Below are 19,085 nucleotides of genomic sequence, written 5' to 3'. Positions count from 1 at the left end.
AGTTATACCGGAACACAATCTGAACCAATTTTCTCAGAGAGAAACTGTTGGGAAGTTCTAAACAAGTTTGGCAGGGAGTGGGAAGATAGGAAAAAAAAGTGGAAAGGAGCAGGCAATGTGTTGTCAGGGCGGGGGGTATAACAGTAGAAAAATTAGAAATACTCCAAAAATTACAGGGACCAAATTGAGGAAAATAGCAAAAGCGATGAACGAAGTATGAAATTGTAAGGGTTAGCAACATATAATAGATTGTTAAAAAGTAGTATCAATGCCTGTAATGTGACAGAGCTACACATGTCTCAAACAAGGCCAAGTTTAGATCCTTAATATATAATACTGATTACTTAGTATTCAGGAATGATATAGAAGGGAAAAGAAGTGGCACGGCAATATTGACTAATACTCCAAGTATATGAAACAAGAGAAAATGCTGGAAATCACAATTGCTCTGACAGCATCAGTGGAGAGAGAACAGAGCTAATGTTTTATGCCTGGATGACTCTTCGTCAGAGCTGAAGACAACTAAAAATAGAATAAGATGTATACTGTTGTAGTGGGGTGGGGTGGGGTGGGGAAGGAGGGTGGACGGTGCTGGATAGAGGGCTAACAATAGGTTTAGGCCAGGGAGAGACCGACAAAGACATCATGAATGAAAAGACAAAGGGCATACAAACTGTAACAATCATAGCTAAGAAGGGTGCTGATAGTGGCACATTAAGAGATGATATGAAAGTCTATGAGGTGCTTTGAGAAAGAATCCATTTAATTTGAATTAAGAAATAAACAGAGAACTGTACATTGCTGCAAGTTTTTTTAGTAGTACTCTAAACCATGAGGAAGAAATAGAAAACTTAGCAATAGTAGGAGACTTCAATTACCCTGGGAATAACATAGTGCTAAGCATACAGAGCAGAACTTTTGATGTGTACAGAAGAGACTTCATAATCAATAATGACAAGGAAGTCAGACATGTTGGATCTAGTTCTGAACAACGAAGTAGGGCAATTGGGATATGTTATAATAGGAGATCGCCCAGCTAACAGTGACCGCAATACAGTTTAGAAAAATTAGAAAATCTCAAAAGTAAAAATGCTCAACTGAGAAGAACCAATTTAAAATTATGTAAGAAGGGACCCAAAGGTAGATTAGCAAAGGCAACTGCAATGTAAAACAGTAACAGAACAACGGAGGGCACTCAGGGAGAGAGAGCTCCGATACAAACTAGGCACATCCCTTAGTGGATGCCTTGGTGGTTATTTTCCAGACGTCGCTGGATTCCGGGGAAGTGCCAGAAGATTGGAAAACGGCAAATGTTACGCCGTTGTTTAAGGGTGCCAGGCAAAAGGCGGGGAATTATAGGCCGGTTAGTTTAACGTCTGTGGTAGGTAAAATGTTAGAATCCGTCATTAAGGAGGAAATTGCGAGGCATCTTAAAGGGAATTGCTTAATAGAGCAGACGCAACACGGTTTCATTAAAGGGAAGTCGTGTCTGACAAATTTACTGGAGTTCTACGAGGATGTGTCTAGGGCAGTGGATAGAGGAGAGCCGGTGGATGTGGTCTTTCTGGATTTTCAGAAGGCGTTTGACAAAGTACCTCATAAGAGGTTATTGCAGAAGGTCGGGGGACATGGAGTTGGGGGTAGGGTGTTAGCGTGGATAGAGGATTGGTTGTCAAATAGGAGGCAGAGAGTGGGGGTCAACGGGTGCTATTCGGATTGGCGGATGGTGACTAGTGGAGTGCCCCAGGGGTCGGTGCTGGGGCCTCAGCTTTTTACCATTTATATAGATGATCTGGAGGAGGGAACCGAGTGTAGGGTGTCGAAATTTGCTGATGACACCAAGACTGGGGGAACGGCAAATTGTGCGGAGGGTGTGGAGAGTCTGCAGAAGGATCTAGATAGGCTGGGCGAATGGGCCAGGAAATGGCAAATGGAATTTAATGTTGGCAAGTGTGAGGTGGTCCACTTTGGTAGGAAGTATGGTAGGAAGGACTATTACTTACGTGGCGAAAAACTGCAGCAGGCGACGGTGCAGAGGGACCTCAGGGTCCTTGTGCATGAGTCGCAAAAACCCAGCTTGCAGGTGCAGCAGGTGGTCAGGAAGGCGAATGGGATGCTGGCCTTCATAGCGAGGGGGATTGAATATAAAAGTAGGGAGGTCTTGCTGCGGCTGTATAGGGCATTGGTGAGGCCGCAGCTGGAGTACTGTGTGCAGTTTTGGGCGCCGCACCTGCACAAAGATATTTTGGCCTTGGAGGGAGTGCAGAGGAGGTTTAAGAACATAACATAAGAACATAAGAAATAGGAGCAGGAGTAGGCCATCTAGCCCTTCGAGCCTGCCCCGCCATTCAATAAGATCATGGCTGATCTGTCGTGGCTCAGTTCCACTTTCCCGCCCTCTCCCCATAACCCTTAATCCCCTCTCTTATCAAAAACCCATCAACCCGCTTCTTAAAAATATTTAGCGAGGCAGCCTCCACCACTTCAACGGGCAGAGAATTCCAGAGATTCACCACCCTTTGAGTGAAGAAGTTCCTCCTCAACTCCGTTCTAAACCGCCTCCCCTTTATCTTGAGGCTGTGCCCCCTAGTCCTACTGTCTTTTTTGAGCGGGAAGAGTCTCTCCACCTCTATCCTATCCATCCCATTCATCATCTTATACGTCTCAATGAGATCTCCCCTCATTCTTCTAAACTCTAACGAGTACAAGCCTAGTTTATTCAGCCTCTCCTCATAGCTCAATCCCCTCAACTCCGGTATCAGCCTAGTAAACCTCCTCTGCACTCCCTCCAGGGCCAAAATATCCTTGCGCAGGTGCGGCGCCCAAAACTGCACACAGTACTCCAGCTGCGGCCTCACCAATGCCCTATACAGCTGCAGCAAGACCTCCCTACTTTTATATTCAATCCCCCTCGCTATGAAGGCCAGCATCCCATTCGCCTTCCTGACCACCTGCTGCACCTGCAAGCTGGGTTTTTGCGATTCATGCACAAGGACCCCGAGGTCCCTCTGCACCGTCGCCTGCTGCAGTTTTTCGCCACGTAAGTAATAGTCCTTCCTACCATTCTTCCTACCAAAGTGGACCACCTCACACTTGCCAACATTAAATTCCATTTGCCATTTCCTGGCCCATTCGCCCAGCCTATCTAGATCCTTCTGCAGACTCTCCACACCCTCCGCACAATTTGCCGTTCCCCCAATCTTGGTGTCATCAGCAAATTTCGACACCCTGCACTCGGTTCCCTCCTCCAGATCATCTATATAAATGGTAAATAGCTGAGGCCCCAGCACCGACCCCTGGGGCACCCCACTAGTCACCATCCGCCAATCCGAATAGCACCCATTGACCCCCACTCTCTGCCTCCTATTTGACAACCAATCCTCTATCCACGCTAACACCCTACCCCCAACTCCATGTCCCCTGACCTTCTGCAATAACCTCTTGTGAGGTACCTTGTCAAACGCCTTCTGAAAATCCAGAAAGACCACATCCACCGGCTCTCCTCTATCCACTGCCCTAGACACATCCTCATAGAACTCCAGTAAATTTGTCAGACACGACTTCCCTTTAATGAAACCGTGTTGCGTCCGCCCTATCAAGCAATTCCCTTCAAGATGCCTCGCAATTTCCTGCTTAATGATGGATTCTAACATTTTACCTACCACAGACGTTAAACTAACCGGCCTATAATTCCCCGCCTTTTGCCTGGCACCCTTCTTAAACAACGGCGTAACATTAGCCGTTTTCCAATCTTCCGGCACTTCCCCGGAATCCAGCGACGTCTGGAAAATAACCACCAAGGCATCCACTATCACCTCCGCCATTTCTTTCAGAACCCTCGGATGCATTCCATCCGGTCCTGGGGACTTGTCCACAATCAGCCCCTCCAGTCTGTCGAGCACCACCTCTCTAGTAACAGTAATGTCATTAAGACCCTCCATTCCTACCACCTTTCCATCGCTAACACCCGGCAAATTATTCACGTCCTCCTCCGTGAAGACAGAAACAAAAAAGTTATTCAAGACCTTAGCCATATCCCCATCCCCTACCACTAGCTCCCCTTTCTCATCCTCTAAAGGACCAACGTTCACCCTAGCCAGCCTCTTCCTTTTTATATATTTATAAAAACTCTTGCTATCCTTTTTTATATTAAGTGCTAGCCCAGCCTCATAGCTTCTCCTACCCTCCTTTATCAACTTCTTTGTCAATCTTTGTTGACATTTAAACCTTTCCCAATCCTCTTCTCGCCCACTGCTCTTAGCTACTCTAAATTCCTCCGCTTTTAATTTAACACTTTCCTTCACCTCCTTCGTTATCCACGGCTTATTACCTCTCTTCCTACTGTCCTTTTTAACCATCGGAATAAATTTCTGCTGAGCACCAAGAAAGATCTCCTTAAAGATCCTCCACTGCTCCTCAGCAGACCTACCTTCCAACACATTCCCCCAGTCCACATTCGCCAATTCTTCTCTCATCCTACCATACTCCCCTCTATTCAAACAAAGGACGCGTGTCCGGGAACCCACTTTCTCCTCCTCCATCTGCACCAGAAACTCCAACATACAATGATCACTCTCTCCAAGAGGATCCTTCACCGCAAGGTCCCTAATTCTACCCGCCTCATTACATAGCACCAGATCCAAGATAGCTTGCTCCCTCGTCGGCTCCAACACACACTGTTCAAGGAAATTATCCCGGCAGCATTCCAAGAACTCCTCCTCGAGCCCACCTCGTCCAACATGGGTCGACCAATCAATATGCAGATTGAAATCTCCCATAACTACTGCCGTCCCATTCCTGCACGCCGCACTTATTTGCGTGTTAACAGCCCGCCCCACCTCCAGATCATTATTCGGGGGCCTATAGACGACACCCACCAGCGTCTTCCTCCCTTTGCTGTTCCTAATCTCCACCCACAACGATTCCACGTTCTGCTCTTTGGCTCCGATATCATCCCTTGCTACCACCTTGATACTATCCTTAATCAGCAGAGCTACGCCACCCCCTCTTTCCTCCTGCTTATCCTTCCTATACACTTGATAGCCCTGTACATTCATCTCCCAGTCCCTGTCACCTTGCAGCCACGTCTCTGTAATGGCCACCAGATCGTATCCATTTGTGTCGATCTGCGCCACCAGCTCATCCACTTTATTCCGAATGCTTCGTGCATTCAGATAAAGCGCTTTCATCCCAGCCTTCACCTGGACCCTATTTGCCGTAACACCACCAATTGAGACATCCTCGGCCTCTTCCCTTACCTGTACCCTATCCTTAACTTTAGACCTCGTAGCGTCACCTACCCTCGCACCCTCCCCCCCCCTAATTAGTTTAAAGCCCTGTCTACAGTCCTCTTTACTCGATTCGCCAACACTCTGGTCCCAGCACGATTCAGACCAACCCCATCCCGCCCGAACAAGTCCCACCTACCCCAATACTGGTGCCAATGCCCCATAAATTCGAACCCATTCCTCCCACACCAATCCCTGAGCCACCCATTCACTTCCTTTATCCTGTCAACCCTACGCCCGTCTGCACTCAGTTCAGGCAGTAGCCCAGAGACGACCACCTTGTCGGTTCTACTTTTTAATTCCATTCCCAGCTTCTCATACTCCCTCCGCAGATCCTCAGTCCGCACTTTGCCTACGTCGCCGGCACCCACATGTACTACAACGACCGGGTTCTCACCCTCCCACTCCAGGTTCCTCTGCAGCCCAGCTGTGACATCCTGTACCCGAGCACCAGGCAGACAACACACCCTTCTGTGCACTTTGTCATTGTGACAAAGGACAGTGTCAATACTCTTCACCCCACTATCTCCAATCACTACTACGTTCCTTTTCCCCTTCTCTTTGCCTATGTCCTGCTGCATCACTGTACCGTGTGCAGTTTGCTCACCATCACCTGCCTCGTCCTCTTCCAGACTGGAAGCAAGAACCTCAAACCTGTTATGCAGATTAAGAGGCTGAGGCCTCCGCTCCTCACCCCCCTTCCTCCTCCTCCCAGCAGCCCCCTTTTGTCCCTGACCCTTAGATTTAGCCAGTCTAGGGGCACCCTCTCTCCCCCTGATGAGCCTCAGTGTCTGTAGCTCAGAGGCCAGCTCATCCACCTTGAGCTGGAGCTCCTCCAGCAACCTGCACTTACTGCAGACATGGTCACTGGGAAGGACCCTGGGGTCTGCCAGTTCCCACATCATACACAAACCACACATCACATGCCCCTCCATTATTCACTGTAATTTTTTATGGGAAAAAATTTTTTTTCCTTGTTTCTTGCTGTAGTAGTTTTGAAAAAATTTTTTTCCTTGTTTTTTTTTTAAACAAACTCACCTGGCCTTTTTTCCCTCAAGCCCTTTTTGATATTAAGCCCTATTAACTCACTCTGCTTCCCCCTCACTCCGCTGCCTACTAGGCTGATACCGGAGTTGAGGGGGTTGAGCTATGAGGAGAGGCTGAATAAACTAGGCTTGTACTCGTTAGAGTTTAGAAGAATGAGGGGAGATCTCATTGAGACGTATAAGATGATGAATGGGATGGATAGGGTAGAGGTGGAGAGACTCTTCCCGCTCAAAAAAGACAGTAGGGCTAGGGGGCACAGCCTCAAGATAAAAGGGGGACGGTTTAGAACGGAGTTGAGGAGGAACTTCTTCACTCAAAGAGTGGTGAATCTCTGGAATTCTCTGCCCGTTGAAGTGGTGGAGGCTGCCTCGCTAAATATTTTTAAGACGCGGGTTGATGGGTTTTTGATAAGAGAGGGGATTAAGGGTTATGGGGAGAGGGCAGGAAAGTGGAACTGAGCCACGACAGATCAGCCATGATCTTATTGAATGGCGGGGCAGGCTCGAAGGGCTAGATGGCCTACTCCTGCTCCTATTTCTTATGTTCTTATGTTCTTTGAAAGGAAAAGGATACACATCCAAAGCTAATCCATCATGGATGACAAAGGGAAAAATCGAAACAGAATAAGGCGACTCATGACAAATATCAGAAGCAGAATTCAGTTAATAACCAGAAAAATTATAGGAAGTACAGGTGGTGATTGAAAAAGTTAATGTGAAAGACAAGGAGAAGTTAAAAGAGGGGGTTAGCAGGTAACATTAAACTGAATCTTAAAACATTTAATAAATATATCAAGTGAAAGAGGTTAGCTCAGGGGGGGAAAATGCTGTACCAAGGATCCAAAGGGAAATGCATGAAGTTGTTAAATGCAAAGTGTGTCTAACTAACTACCTCTGTTGAGGTAACAGAGAAGTTTAGAACAGCAGGCTTGAATGTATGAATAAAGTATCACTCAAAGCTCATTAAGAAAATGGAAACTCATGGAATTGAGAAGGTGATGGTATAGATACAGAAATGACTCCCAGAGGGAGGTGGATAGATGTTGTTCAGACTGATTGGTGCTTTGCAGTGGTGTCCCCCAAGTATCAATTTTTGTAAACTATCCAGATTTTTGTGCAGACAGCAGCATTGTAAGCGCAGAAAGAGGTAAAGACCTTAGAAAGGCACAAAGTAGGTTTAACAGATGAGGGATTTCAGTGATGAGAAGAGGTTGAAAAGATCAAACTTTCACCTCAGAACACAGACGGTGGGATTCTCCAGATGTGCTTGCCCCAAAACCAGAACGTCCCAACTGAGGCCAACGGACCTTTGCATGATCCCTCCCCCGCCTGTTATGATTCCTCTAATGGATGGGACGGGAGAATTCTGATCTGTAGGTGAAGAGGTGACCACATAAACATACACATTGGGAACAGGTGGAAGCCACTCAGTGCCTCAAAGCTGCTGGGCCATTCAACCAGATCATGGATGATCCAATTGTGCCCCCAATGCCACTTTCCTGCCTACGCCCAATACCCTGAAACTCCTCTATTCACCAAAAATCTATCTACCGCTAAAACAAATTTAACAACCCTGCCTCTACCATTCTCTGGGAAAGTGAATTATAGTGACTCAACAGTGATTCCTCTTCTCCGCCATAAATAAAATTGAAGCTTACAGAAGGAGAGAATTTACTGCAATAAGAGGGGTGGAGAGGGGACAATTCATTTCTCTGGCAAGTGAGTCAATGGCCAGATGTCCAATATTTAAAGTCGTTGATAAAATGATTTGGAGACAGAATGAGGAGAAATATTATCATTCAGAATTGCTGGGATCTGGAACATTCCACATGAAGGTGGTGGAAATGAATGCTAGAAATAATTTTAAAAAAGACTGGGATTAATGAGAAACTTGCTGGGTTACAGACAAAGACTGTTACAGACAAAGTCCAACGCCGGCATATCTACATCATTACAGACAAAGAAACAGGAGGGTGGGAGTAAGTGTAACTGTTCTTTCAGTAGAGTGAGTACAAAAGGCTGACTAGCCCCCCCGTTGTAATTTTTGATTATTCCGCACCCAAAATGTTATCTTTTGTCTTCACAAATGCTTATGGACCCATTGGGCACTTCCAGATAGTTTTAATTATGTAGCTTTTCCTTTGTATGAAAAAATATTTTAGAAAAAGGAGTCTGGAACTCACTGTCTGAAAGTATGTGGAGGCAAAGACCCTCATGACACTTAGCATCATCAGTACACATCTAAATGCTTCCTAAGGTTATGCACCAAGTTCTGGAAAACGAGATTGAAATGATTAGGTTGTTTGTCTTTGACTGGCGCAAGTGCAATGAGCTGAAAGTCCTTTTCCTGTGCTGTAGAGTCTACGCCTCTAAAATCTGCTTTGCAAAACAGGCAGAATTTCAGTTCAATAAAGTGGAAATTCATGTCAGAGATAACAGTACATAAACAAATATATTTGTGGCAATTCCTGGCATTTCAAATGGTTAATTTATCCAGCAAAAACATAACGTTAGTATATCTTTAGAAAGAATCCAAGGATCTGGTTAGCCTTCAAAATACATTTTACTTCACTAGAGGCCATGCTAAAGATTTTGGTGAAAATTAAGTTTCTTACCATCAAAAACACTGTCCGTGAGAATGGGAGAGGGTTTTTTTGATTTGATTTATTATCACATGTATTAGCATAAAGTGAAAAGTATTGTTTCTTGCATTATACAAAGCATACTGCTCAGAGAAGGAAACGACAGAGTGCACAATGTGGTGTTACAGTCACAGCTAGGGTGTAGAGAAAGATCAACTTAGTGCAGGTAGGTCCATTCAAAAGTCTAACGGCAGCAGGGAAGAAGCTGTTCTTGAGTCGGTTGGTTTGTGACCTCAGATTTTTGTTTTCATTGATGATTTCATGGATTTAATTCCTGTGCCAGCAAAAATGTTTGGTTTGAGAGACAATGAGTAAGTCCAAATTCGCTTGAGATATGAGCTCAAAGCTACTCACAACCTTCCAAACCTATGCTAACAGAAATTACTGTTGAGGGTATGCCTTGAGACCAGCTCTGCAACAACAACTTAATTAAAACATAGGCAGAATACCCAATTTACCATATAGCATTTATGTAGCACTTTTAACTTGGACTGGAGTGCTACCAGCCTAAAGTTGATACAAGTCAAAGAAGGGATTATGATGAAGGGAGATAAAAGTTTGAAGAAAGAAATAGGTTTTAAGCAGGATGGCAAAAGGAATCAAGCACGAAGGCACGAGATTGAGAGAGCATGACAGGAAGCAAGCGAGAAGGACCGGGCAAGTGAGACGAATAAACTTTAGAGAGGGACTTTCAGTCTTCCAGGATCCTTAGTAGGGTACCAGCTCAATGAGTGTGAAGAGTATAAAGCTGCACAGAGGAGGAACAAAAAGTGGTAGCTTCCAGCTTGACAGTTAAATTATGTCAATAATGTCAGCAGGTTAAGCGCTGTACTTCGTATCAGCTCAAATTGTTTCTTAAAATAAGGAACTGAAAGTGTTAATTGCAAATAAGAAGGTGTCCAGTTATATGTTGAATCTGTATACAGAAATACTCTTCCAGTATTCCAGTCTCTCTTGCCACTGAATCCCAAAGGAACAAAATATGAAACTTAAATGTAAATTTTGAGTAGTTTTTCCACTCAGCAAGGAATAGATTATTCCTGAATGTCACCTTTGTTTATATCCCTGCAAAATTATCTAAGCATTGCTTTACAATGAAAGAGGAAAAACAATGGAATCAGGCAGCCATTGTCTCATGTTATAAATGCAATGTATTTTGTTTCAACTGGCTTTTGGCATCCCAAAATTTGTGGATGAGTTGACATGCCAAGTTAAATGCCTGCCAATTGCTTTGCCTTGTCATGTCACACTGTATTTTCTAGTCTGTCCTCAGGGAGAAAAGGTTTATAAATGCAAGCAAGCGATTCACTTCAACTTGACAAATGAGCTCTCCAGGAATACATACGTGGAATACAAATGAACGTAAACCAGAATAAGATCTATAAAAATATATTTAAGAAATACAGAAGCATAATATAATAAACCTTTGGAGGTCCACACATCTTTGCATTGAGATAAACACAAACGCTTGTTTTCAAAATATTTATTGAATAGATCGCAAATTAAATGTTTAGTAATTCTACAGTTTTCAAATTTTCCCTCATGTTGTGACAATGAGGCGGGGGGGTAAATACTGCATTGCACACACTGATCTATGATACTGCTATATTGCATTACATGTATGCATCTATTTACATTTTGTACTTTACCACGAGTATACTCCGACGAGAGAGCGTGAGCCAAAATCCATCTGGTGTAATAATATTTACTCATGAATGGTCAAGCATGTCAAAACATCTGAAGTACACATTTGTAAGAACAATGCAAGAAACATCCAAAGCAGAATTTGAAAATGGGGAAAAAAATAGCAGAGTTCTGCTTCAATTAATGCAAACAACACATATAGAATAGTTTGCACAGAATAAATGGACTGCATCATACTATTCACTTCAATATTTAAAAATTCAAAGGCCGAGCTTAACTCATTCAGCCACCAATCTAATCAATCACCTGATATGTTGAATGTTATCCCTTATAGTGCCATCTTGAACAACACGACAGGAGATGCAAAAAAAATACGTCAACACATCAGGCATCACATTTCATTAGAAATGCAGAACAATCTTTCTTTTAAGAAAAAGGAGGAAATGTCACTTAATTGTGTGTACTGTGGCCTAGGTCCAAAAGTAATAAAAGCTTCGCAATTAGATAAGTAGTAAAGATGCCATGCGGCTCTCACCTCTCCTCAAAAATTCTGGAAAACATTTAAAATTTAAACAAGAAAAAAGAACCAATCAGTACAGCCTACTGAATGTAGTGCTATATGGCAAATTGGGTATTCTGCCTATGTTTTAATTGCACAACCTAATTTAATGCACAGCATTACAGCTCAAAGCAAAAGTATCAAACCCAGAAACTGAGGTCTTGTTAAAACTAACGAATGCTTAAAAGTACAAAATAATATTCAGTGGACAAGTTTAATTAAACTGTTGAGTGCAATTTTTTGAATTTTTATTTTGTGTACATTTTATTAACATCAGAAATTTCAGTTAGAGAAAAAAATACAAATCAATAATGCATGAAAAGAATCAAGTGATTTGAAGACCAAAGATAATTATGCCATGAGCAGTCAGTTTGTGAAATCAGAAAGATTCTTTTTCATAGTGACTTACTGGAAAGTTAAATCGAAGCATGACAAAATGTCTAACAATAAAACAGTAAAGATCCATGGCTTTGTTATCTCTAAAGTTGGCTATTCAAATACTTTGCTGGCCAGCCACTCATCTTCCATCCTTTTCAAACCTGAACTCAACCAAAATTCTGGTGTGCGTACTCTAATTTGCAGCAACCTTGTGCCCATTAAACTAATTCAGCATCTAGTCTGGCAGCAAAATGATTTTAAAGTTCTCAGTCCTGCTTTTCAAATCACTCCAAGGCCTCACCTCCTCCCACTTCTGGAATGTCCTTCAGCACTGCAATACTGAGGTTCCATCATTCTTTCAATTTGAACCCCAATTTTAATCATGCCTCCAATTGCCCAACTCTGGAATTTCCTCCTCGAGCCTCACTGCCTTAATGCCTTCCTCTCCTCTCTTTACAATGTTCCTTAAAACCTGTTTATTCAAGGTTTTGGTCATCTGTGCTACTTATCACATATGGCTCTTTTTTTGGCCCCTCTCTGACTCTCTGACCTTCAAGTGCAACTATATCCTTTTTGTAATATGGAAGCCAGTACTCTTTACTACAGTCCATTACGTCCAAACCAAGGTTGTTTTTAACATTTGTTAAACTCCTGTGAGATGCCGCGGAACATTTTACGAAGCTAAAGGCATGCTGGTAAAAATTAAAACAAACATTACTTTATGTTTACTAATTTCAAACTTTCAGATCAAGCATAAGATGAGGCACTTACCACCTCCCCAAGAGAAGCAGCAAGCATGTGAATAAGCGGAGCCTTGTTTGTAGACACACAGGAACCCAGCACAGATTTTGTGTACTCATAGGTAACGAAGAAAAGAGCAGCTGAAATTAACCATATACAAAAAAAAACTCCAGTCAGTCTAAAAGTTAGATATTCATAGCTGGCTCCAAAAAGAATTTGCAATACAATGATCTGGTCACTGACTCCAGTTACTCTGCACATTTATTCATCAAATGTCAAATGGATTTAAACTTTAAACAATTATAGATATGTGGTAGTTTCGCCTCTTGGGCGAACAAACCTGTTTTTTTTTTAAAGGAATGTATCCCAAAGTTCCACTCTTTAGTTATGACTTGTTCACCTTAGTCTAATCACTTCACACATGTTGGTATATTGGCTTTAGCAGCTTTACACCTTCACTTACAATTATAGCAAAATAAAATTTATTTTTGGAATGTGGGTAAGACTATACTTAATGTCCATCCCTAGCTATTCCAAGGCGGTGGTGGTTGACTTTTCCTTGAACCACAACATTATCAGTGATGATGATGTTAGCTAGGAAATTCCAGGATTCTGGCCAAGTGAAAATGAAGGTGACTATCCATCCATAACACAATAGTGTACTTGTTTTACTTTGAATGTGGGGTTGTACCCTTTGCAAATTAGGAGGATGACAAACAGGAGAAAGCAGAACCACTGCCATTCTTACCCTGAACAATAGGAAGTGTTTGCAGAACCAAAGCATGTTGGCAGTTTTCAAATCAACAACTTTAGTGTGATTTAAAGTTTATTTATTTATTAGTCACAAGTTGTCTCACATTCACACTGCAGTGAAGTTACTGTGAAATCCCCTAGTTGCCACACTCCAGCACCTGTTCAGGTACACTGAGGAAGAATTTGGCATGGTCAATGCACCCTAACCAGCACGTCTTTTGGACTGTGGGAAGAAGCCAAAGCACCCTGAAGATACCAACGCAAACAAGGGGAGAACATGCAAATTTCACACATATAGTGACCCGAGGCTGGAATTGAACCCAGGTCCCTGGTGCTGAGAGAGGCAGCAATGCTAACCACTGTCACCATGCTGCTTCTTGACCATTTTGTTGTCTGATTTAATATGTTATTTAATATAATGAACATGATCAAGTAGCCATAGGAGACAATTTAAAACCTAAAAATATATATAAACAATATAGATAAGAATGTTGGAGGGATGAGAAGTTTGCAGATGACATAAAAACTGGCAAGGTAATTAATAGTGAGGAAGGCCATAGGTCGCAGGAAGCTGCAGATGGGTTGGTCAGATGGGCTGATTGTTTAACCCCGGAAAGTACAAGACAAGTAAGAAGACAAGAAAGTGCGCAATGAATGGCAGGATGCTAGGAAGCTCAGAGGAACAGTAGGATCTTGGGGTGCTTGTCCATAGATCCCTGAAGGCAGAGTAGGTGGAAGACATACAGGATACTTGCCTTTACTAGTTATGATATAGATAAGGGCAATGAGGCTATTTTGGAGCTGTACAAAACTTTGGCTAAACCATAGCTGGAGGACTGCGTACACTTCTAGTCACCTCACAATAGGAAGGAGATTGACCAGGATGGTGCTTTGGATGGAGCATCTGAGCTATGAAGACCGGGGTGGGGGAGGAGGTGGTGGTGGTGGAATCTCTTACGAGGCGTATGGACAGTGTTAATACCTGGCAGCTATTCCCCTTAATTGAAGGTTGAATAACAAGGAGGCATAGTTACAAGGTGTAGGGCCAGGGGTTTAGAGGGGACCTGAGGAAAACGTTTTTTTCACCCAAGTGGTGGTGGAAGTCCAGAATGCATTGCCTGTGAGGTCAGTAAAGTCAAGAAACCTCACATCCTTTGAAAAGTATGTGGATTAGCATTTGTCATAAAACATTCAAGAATATAGGCCATATCAAGTGAAAATTGGAGGAGATTTAGTGTAGTTTGTCGGTGATGAGTCAAAGCATCTCCTCTGTACTGTATGACTCCATAACCAACTATTGCATTCGTGGAAACCAGCTACTGCGTTATTGGAAACCAGCCAGGATAAATAGTAAACCTCAACTGTGAGACAGTTGAAGAATAAGTAATTAATCAGAAGATGTGTTAAGGGCTGGTAATATAATCCGGAACAGAAAGTATATAATGTTTTAGGTTTCATCATTAACACCCGATTTTAAAAGGCTAATTGTACATTATGAGAAGTCTATACAATGTAAGATGTGTTTCTCAAGCCAGACTGAAAAGATAAGGTGTGCTAAAGTCGAAGACTTCATGACCTTGGCGAGTTACATTAAAATGCATAAAGAATAGGGCATTGTATTACTGTGTGGGAAAATGGTCACATGAAACATTCTGAGTAGCACCATTGTATTATTGAATGATGAGATGCTCACAGGTGTCAGGAACCAATTATAAAATCAGCAGATGGTTAAGTTAGCCAATTATTGTTCGACAGGCTAATTCAAGATAAGAAAATGTGAACCTAGGATACATTAATGAAGATTTTGAATCATTTTGTTAGTCCATTTAGTTAAGCTTTTTCCTTTCACTGTTTATTTGATTTGTCACTTGTATTGTTATATAGTGAAAAGTATTGTTTCTTACACACAATACAGACAATTCATAAAGTACATAGGGGAGAAGGAAAGGTGAAGTGCAGAATATAATGTTAGTCATAGCTAGGGTGTAGAGAGTATAAGGTAGGTCCATTCAAAAGTCAGATGGCAGCAGCGGAGAAGCTGTTCTCGAGTCAGTTAGTACGTTATCTCCAACTTTTGTATCTTTCTCCCAACAGAAGAAGGTATATGTCCAGGGTGTGTGGAGTCCTCAATTATGCTGACTGCTTTTCCAAGACAAGGGGAAGTGTAGGCAAGTCAATGGATGGGAGACTGGTTTGCATGATGGACTGGGCTACATTCATAACCCTTTGTAGTTTTTTGTGGTCTTGGTCAGACCAGGAGCATCCACTTTGTCCCCTATCTTTTTAACTTGTTTGTTTCTACCTTTTAATTGCCAATAAAGCTTTATAATTTACCCATCCAAAGTGCTTAGTCTTGCCAGATGGTCAAGCAAACAGTGATTAAATATTCACAAGTGACAATTTATTGCAAATGACTTGCATCCCATTGTAATAGTGCAAGATATCAACGAGGAGGCACAGGTGGAGCTCTAAAGAATTTCGGGGTTCACATATATTTTAGCCTTGACCCCTTGTATACGGCCCAGCTTATTTTGAAAGATGTCTTTGTATAAGGGCAGAATCTCTTGAAAAGCACCATCTGTTACTTAAATTTATTTTGCCAATTTAGCTTTATCTGTCACAACCAGTCTCACCCCGGGCTTGGCTATTATCTTCCACAACAACAATCATGGGGAATTGAACTGGCTTTGATACAACACTGGTGCCATGGAGGTACCTAATAGCTTTAGTGTTTCCTCCATACAAACTGCTAATTTAGCAGCCGTGTCACTTAATCCCCAGGAGTTGAACTCCTCCTTATTAGGTACATGCAAGTTTGTTCGCCTATCACCATGGCAGAAGCATGTATGTCAACCTCCGTATTCAGCAGCCAACCTTTGACCATGAGGACAATCTCAATGGGAATCATCTAGTTCAACCTGACCATGTTTAACTTGTATATCTTGGATTCTTCATCAGAATCTTCCTCTACTTAATGCACTGGAGTCAAGGTGTGTTGTTTCTTTAAACTGGGTGTACTCTATGCAGCTCAGCACAATGTCTGAACATGGCCCTTCCTGCTACAGTTAACACTGACAAAATCTTTGCAATCACCATTACCCAAAGGATGATCTCCACCACATCTGTAACACTCATCCCAATTCCTGGGCCGACAGCACGTTTTTGCTCTTATTCTTCTGTCCACGACCCTGCTCTAGGGGTCTCTGTTCCACTTAACCTGTGCATGTCATTTGAGATCCTTGTTTAGCAGCCATTTCTCTCCATAGTTGATTCACCTTACCATCTTGCATGCAACATCGCTCAGAAGCACCTTTTCAGCACTTTCAGTGGCCTGGGCTATTTCTATTGCTTCAACCAGGAATAATTTTGGGGATTTTGCACACTGCCATGCATTAGGCCCCAGGCAGGTCACGTGATTGGGAGATGATCATCCCTTAAAGGGGCCACCCTACCACACCCATAAGTTAAATTCAACAAGAATCTCGTATTGGAAAAACCACCTGTTGGGCAGCATCCACAGAGAGACCAAAGGAATTAACGTTGAGTGTAGAATGACTCTTCCGCGAAAGCATTTCCTTAATTAATCATAAGTTACACGTCCCCGACAACCTACATTCACATCAGGTAGTTACAGCAAAAATGCAAATAGCCAAACATATTGTGCAACATATTTTAAAGCAATCATCAATTTTAAGGAAGTTGACAAGAATTCACATTGAACCCAAGAGAAGGCAAAGCATGAAATTACAGGAAGCATTTAAGTCAATGAAAAATGAATAAAATATTACTCCAAGCAGAATTATATATTTTTACCAAGTATATACACTAAGACTTTCTTTCCTTTGGCTGATAGTTACCATACCACAGAATTAAAACTGAGCTGGGCTTGCTAATAGATGTGCCTTGAAAGTAAGTAAAACATGGAGCACATTGGGACTCAGCTAAATCTCAGCCTGCTGCATTCATACAGACCATGTAAAAAAAAGCAAACACTACAAAATACCACAGCGACATCATTACAGGCCACGACTGCAACACCAATGCATTATATTACAACTGCCAATCGAGCCAGAAAGTTGGGGGCCCACTGGTGCTCAAAGTGGTCTTTGATCACAACACTATCAGACATTCCTCTGTTTCACAGAAGCCACTACACACCATCAATCGAAAGGCACTTCCATCAAGTAATCTGAAATACTGCTACATGGAATGGAATCAAAGGAATGCAATTTACCCTAAGACATTCTCAGCAATTTGTTCATTTGGGATTCCCTGCAAGTTGGTGTATAATTGATGGTGTTATCCAAATGCCTTAAAGTTCATTACCTCAACCATGCATTTTCTTTGTGCAAGTATGCTTTCTGAAGTAGTTTCACTTCTGAATCAGAAGCTTGTGAGCTCAAGCTCCATTCCTTGGATTACATTTCATTGCAATATGGAGAGAATGCTACATTATCAGATGCATCCTGAACCCTAGATGCGGTTGTTCTCTCAGATCAATGTACATAATCCCATGATACTATTCAAAAGAGGGGAATTATCCTTGAGCCCTTGTCAACATTCATCCCTCAACCGACACCTCAAAATTACAAATCAGCCTCCCATCCATTGACTCTGTCTACACTTCCCACTGCCTTGGAAAAGCAGCCAACATAATTAATGATCCCACACACCCAGGACATTCTCTCTTCTATCTTCTTTATTGGGAAAAAGATACAATAGTCTGAGGTCATGTACCAACCAACTCAACAGCTTCTTCCATCAGACTTTTCAATGGACCTACCTTGTCATAGCTAGGGTGCACCTTAGCTATGATTGCAACACTACATTCTGCACTCTCTCCGTTCCTTCTCTGTGAACAGTATGCTTTGTCTGTATAGCGCACAAGAAACAATACTCATCACTGCATGCTAATATATGTGACAATAATAAATCAGATCAAAATTAGTAATCATTTACCTCATTGCTGTTGTCAAGAAACAGATGGTTTTGAGTAATCTATATTTGTAATTACGGACATTAGAAACAAGTTATAGCTTTAAGTAAGTTTAATTTGTGTTGCTATGCAAGAAACAGTTGGAAAACTCAGTTTGCTCATGTTAAACAAAGGTCAGTGTTGCAAGTAGGCTTACATTAACACTGCAATTAAGTTACTGTGAAAATCCCCTAGTCACCACACTCTGCGCATGTTCGGATACAGTGAAGGAGAATTTAGCATGGCTAGTGAGTCTGTATGTCTGTGGACTTTTTCAAACAGTTCCTGCATTGTAATTAATCCGATGATGTGAGAGTAAACAGGTTTAAAAAAAAGTAGGCTGTTGCTTAGTAATCAGGGGCCATCATAGGTTAGAAATAACTCGTTTAACTTTAAGCTGGATCCAGAAGCAGATGGACAGGTTCAGGGAGCTGCAAAAAGCAGACATCCCATAAGAAAGAACAGAACAAAGTCCAGAAAGGCAGTTGGGATTGAGAGAATATCTAAAGAAGACAGTTAAGTTAAAGGAACAAAAAACAAGAAAGGTGGACAAGGTACTGTTCAGAATGCATGTAAAAAAAAGGAGAAAGTGCTCAGAGTTAGAGAGACAGCTCATAACCACATTTAAAGTCAGCTTGGTAAGAAACCAAACATTTGAGGTGAATCATAATGGTCTGTACAGCAGTAGTGTTTTTTTGCCAGGTACACGAGAGATTGTGTGGAAGTTTGAATACATGTTACAATCCAAGGTCAGGAATAGTGAAAGGAGATTGAAATCATAGAAGCCCTACAGTGCTGACGGAGACCATTTGGCCCTTCAAGTCTGCATTGACCACAAATCCATCCTGGCCCTATCCCTGTAACACCATGTACTTACCTTGCTAGTTCCCCTGACACTAAGGGACAGTTTAGCATGGCCAATCAACGGAACCCACACATCTCTGGGCTGTGGGGGGAAACCCACGCAGACAGTGACACAAGGCTGGAACTGAACCTAGTTCCCTGGCCCTGAGAGGCAGCAGGGCTAACCACTATGCCACCATGCCGCCGCAAAATCCT

The 19,085-nt window shown here is 42.4% G+C and overlaps 1 protein-coding gene across 2 annotated transcripts in view; it reads right to left on the bottom strand.

Moving 5' to 3' along the window:
* Positions 1–19,085, bottom strand: part of slc25a26 (solute carrier family 25 member 26) — a 217,984-nt gene that overhangs the window by 185,489 nt on the left and 13,410 nt on the right. For both annotated transcript variants that reach the window (XM_080183332.1, XM_080183339.1), the window contains exon 3: positions 12,329–12,438. In XM_080183332.1, coding sequence (XP_080039458.1) covers positions 12,329–12,438 — 110 coding nt within the window. The remainder of the gene's footprint in view (positions 1–12,328; positions 12,439–19,085) is intronic.

The sequence above is a fragment of the Carcharhinus amblyrhynchos genome, chromosome 3, assembly GCF_965287045.1.
Source record: "Carcharhinus amblyrhynchos chromosome 3, sCarAmb.v2.hapA, whole genome shotgun sequence".
NCBI lineage: Eukaryota > Metazoa > Chordata > Chondrichthyes > Carcharhiniformes > Carcharhinidae > Carcharhinus > Carcharhinus amblyrhynchos.
Note: the sequence above shows the minus strand (reverse complement) of the source record. Positions and strands in the feature narration are given on the sequence as shown.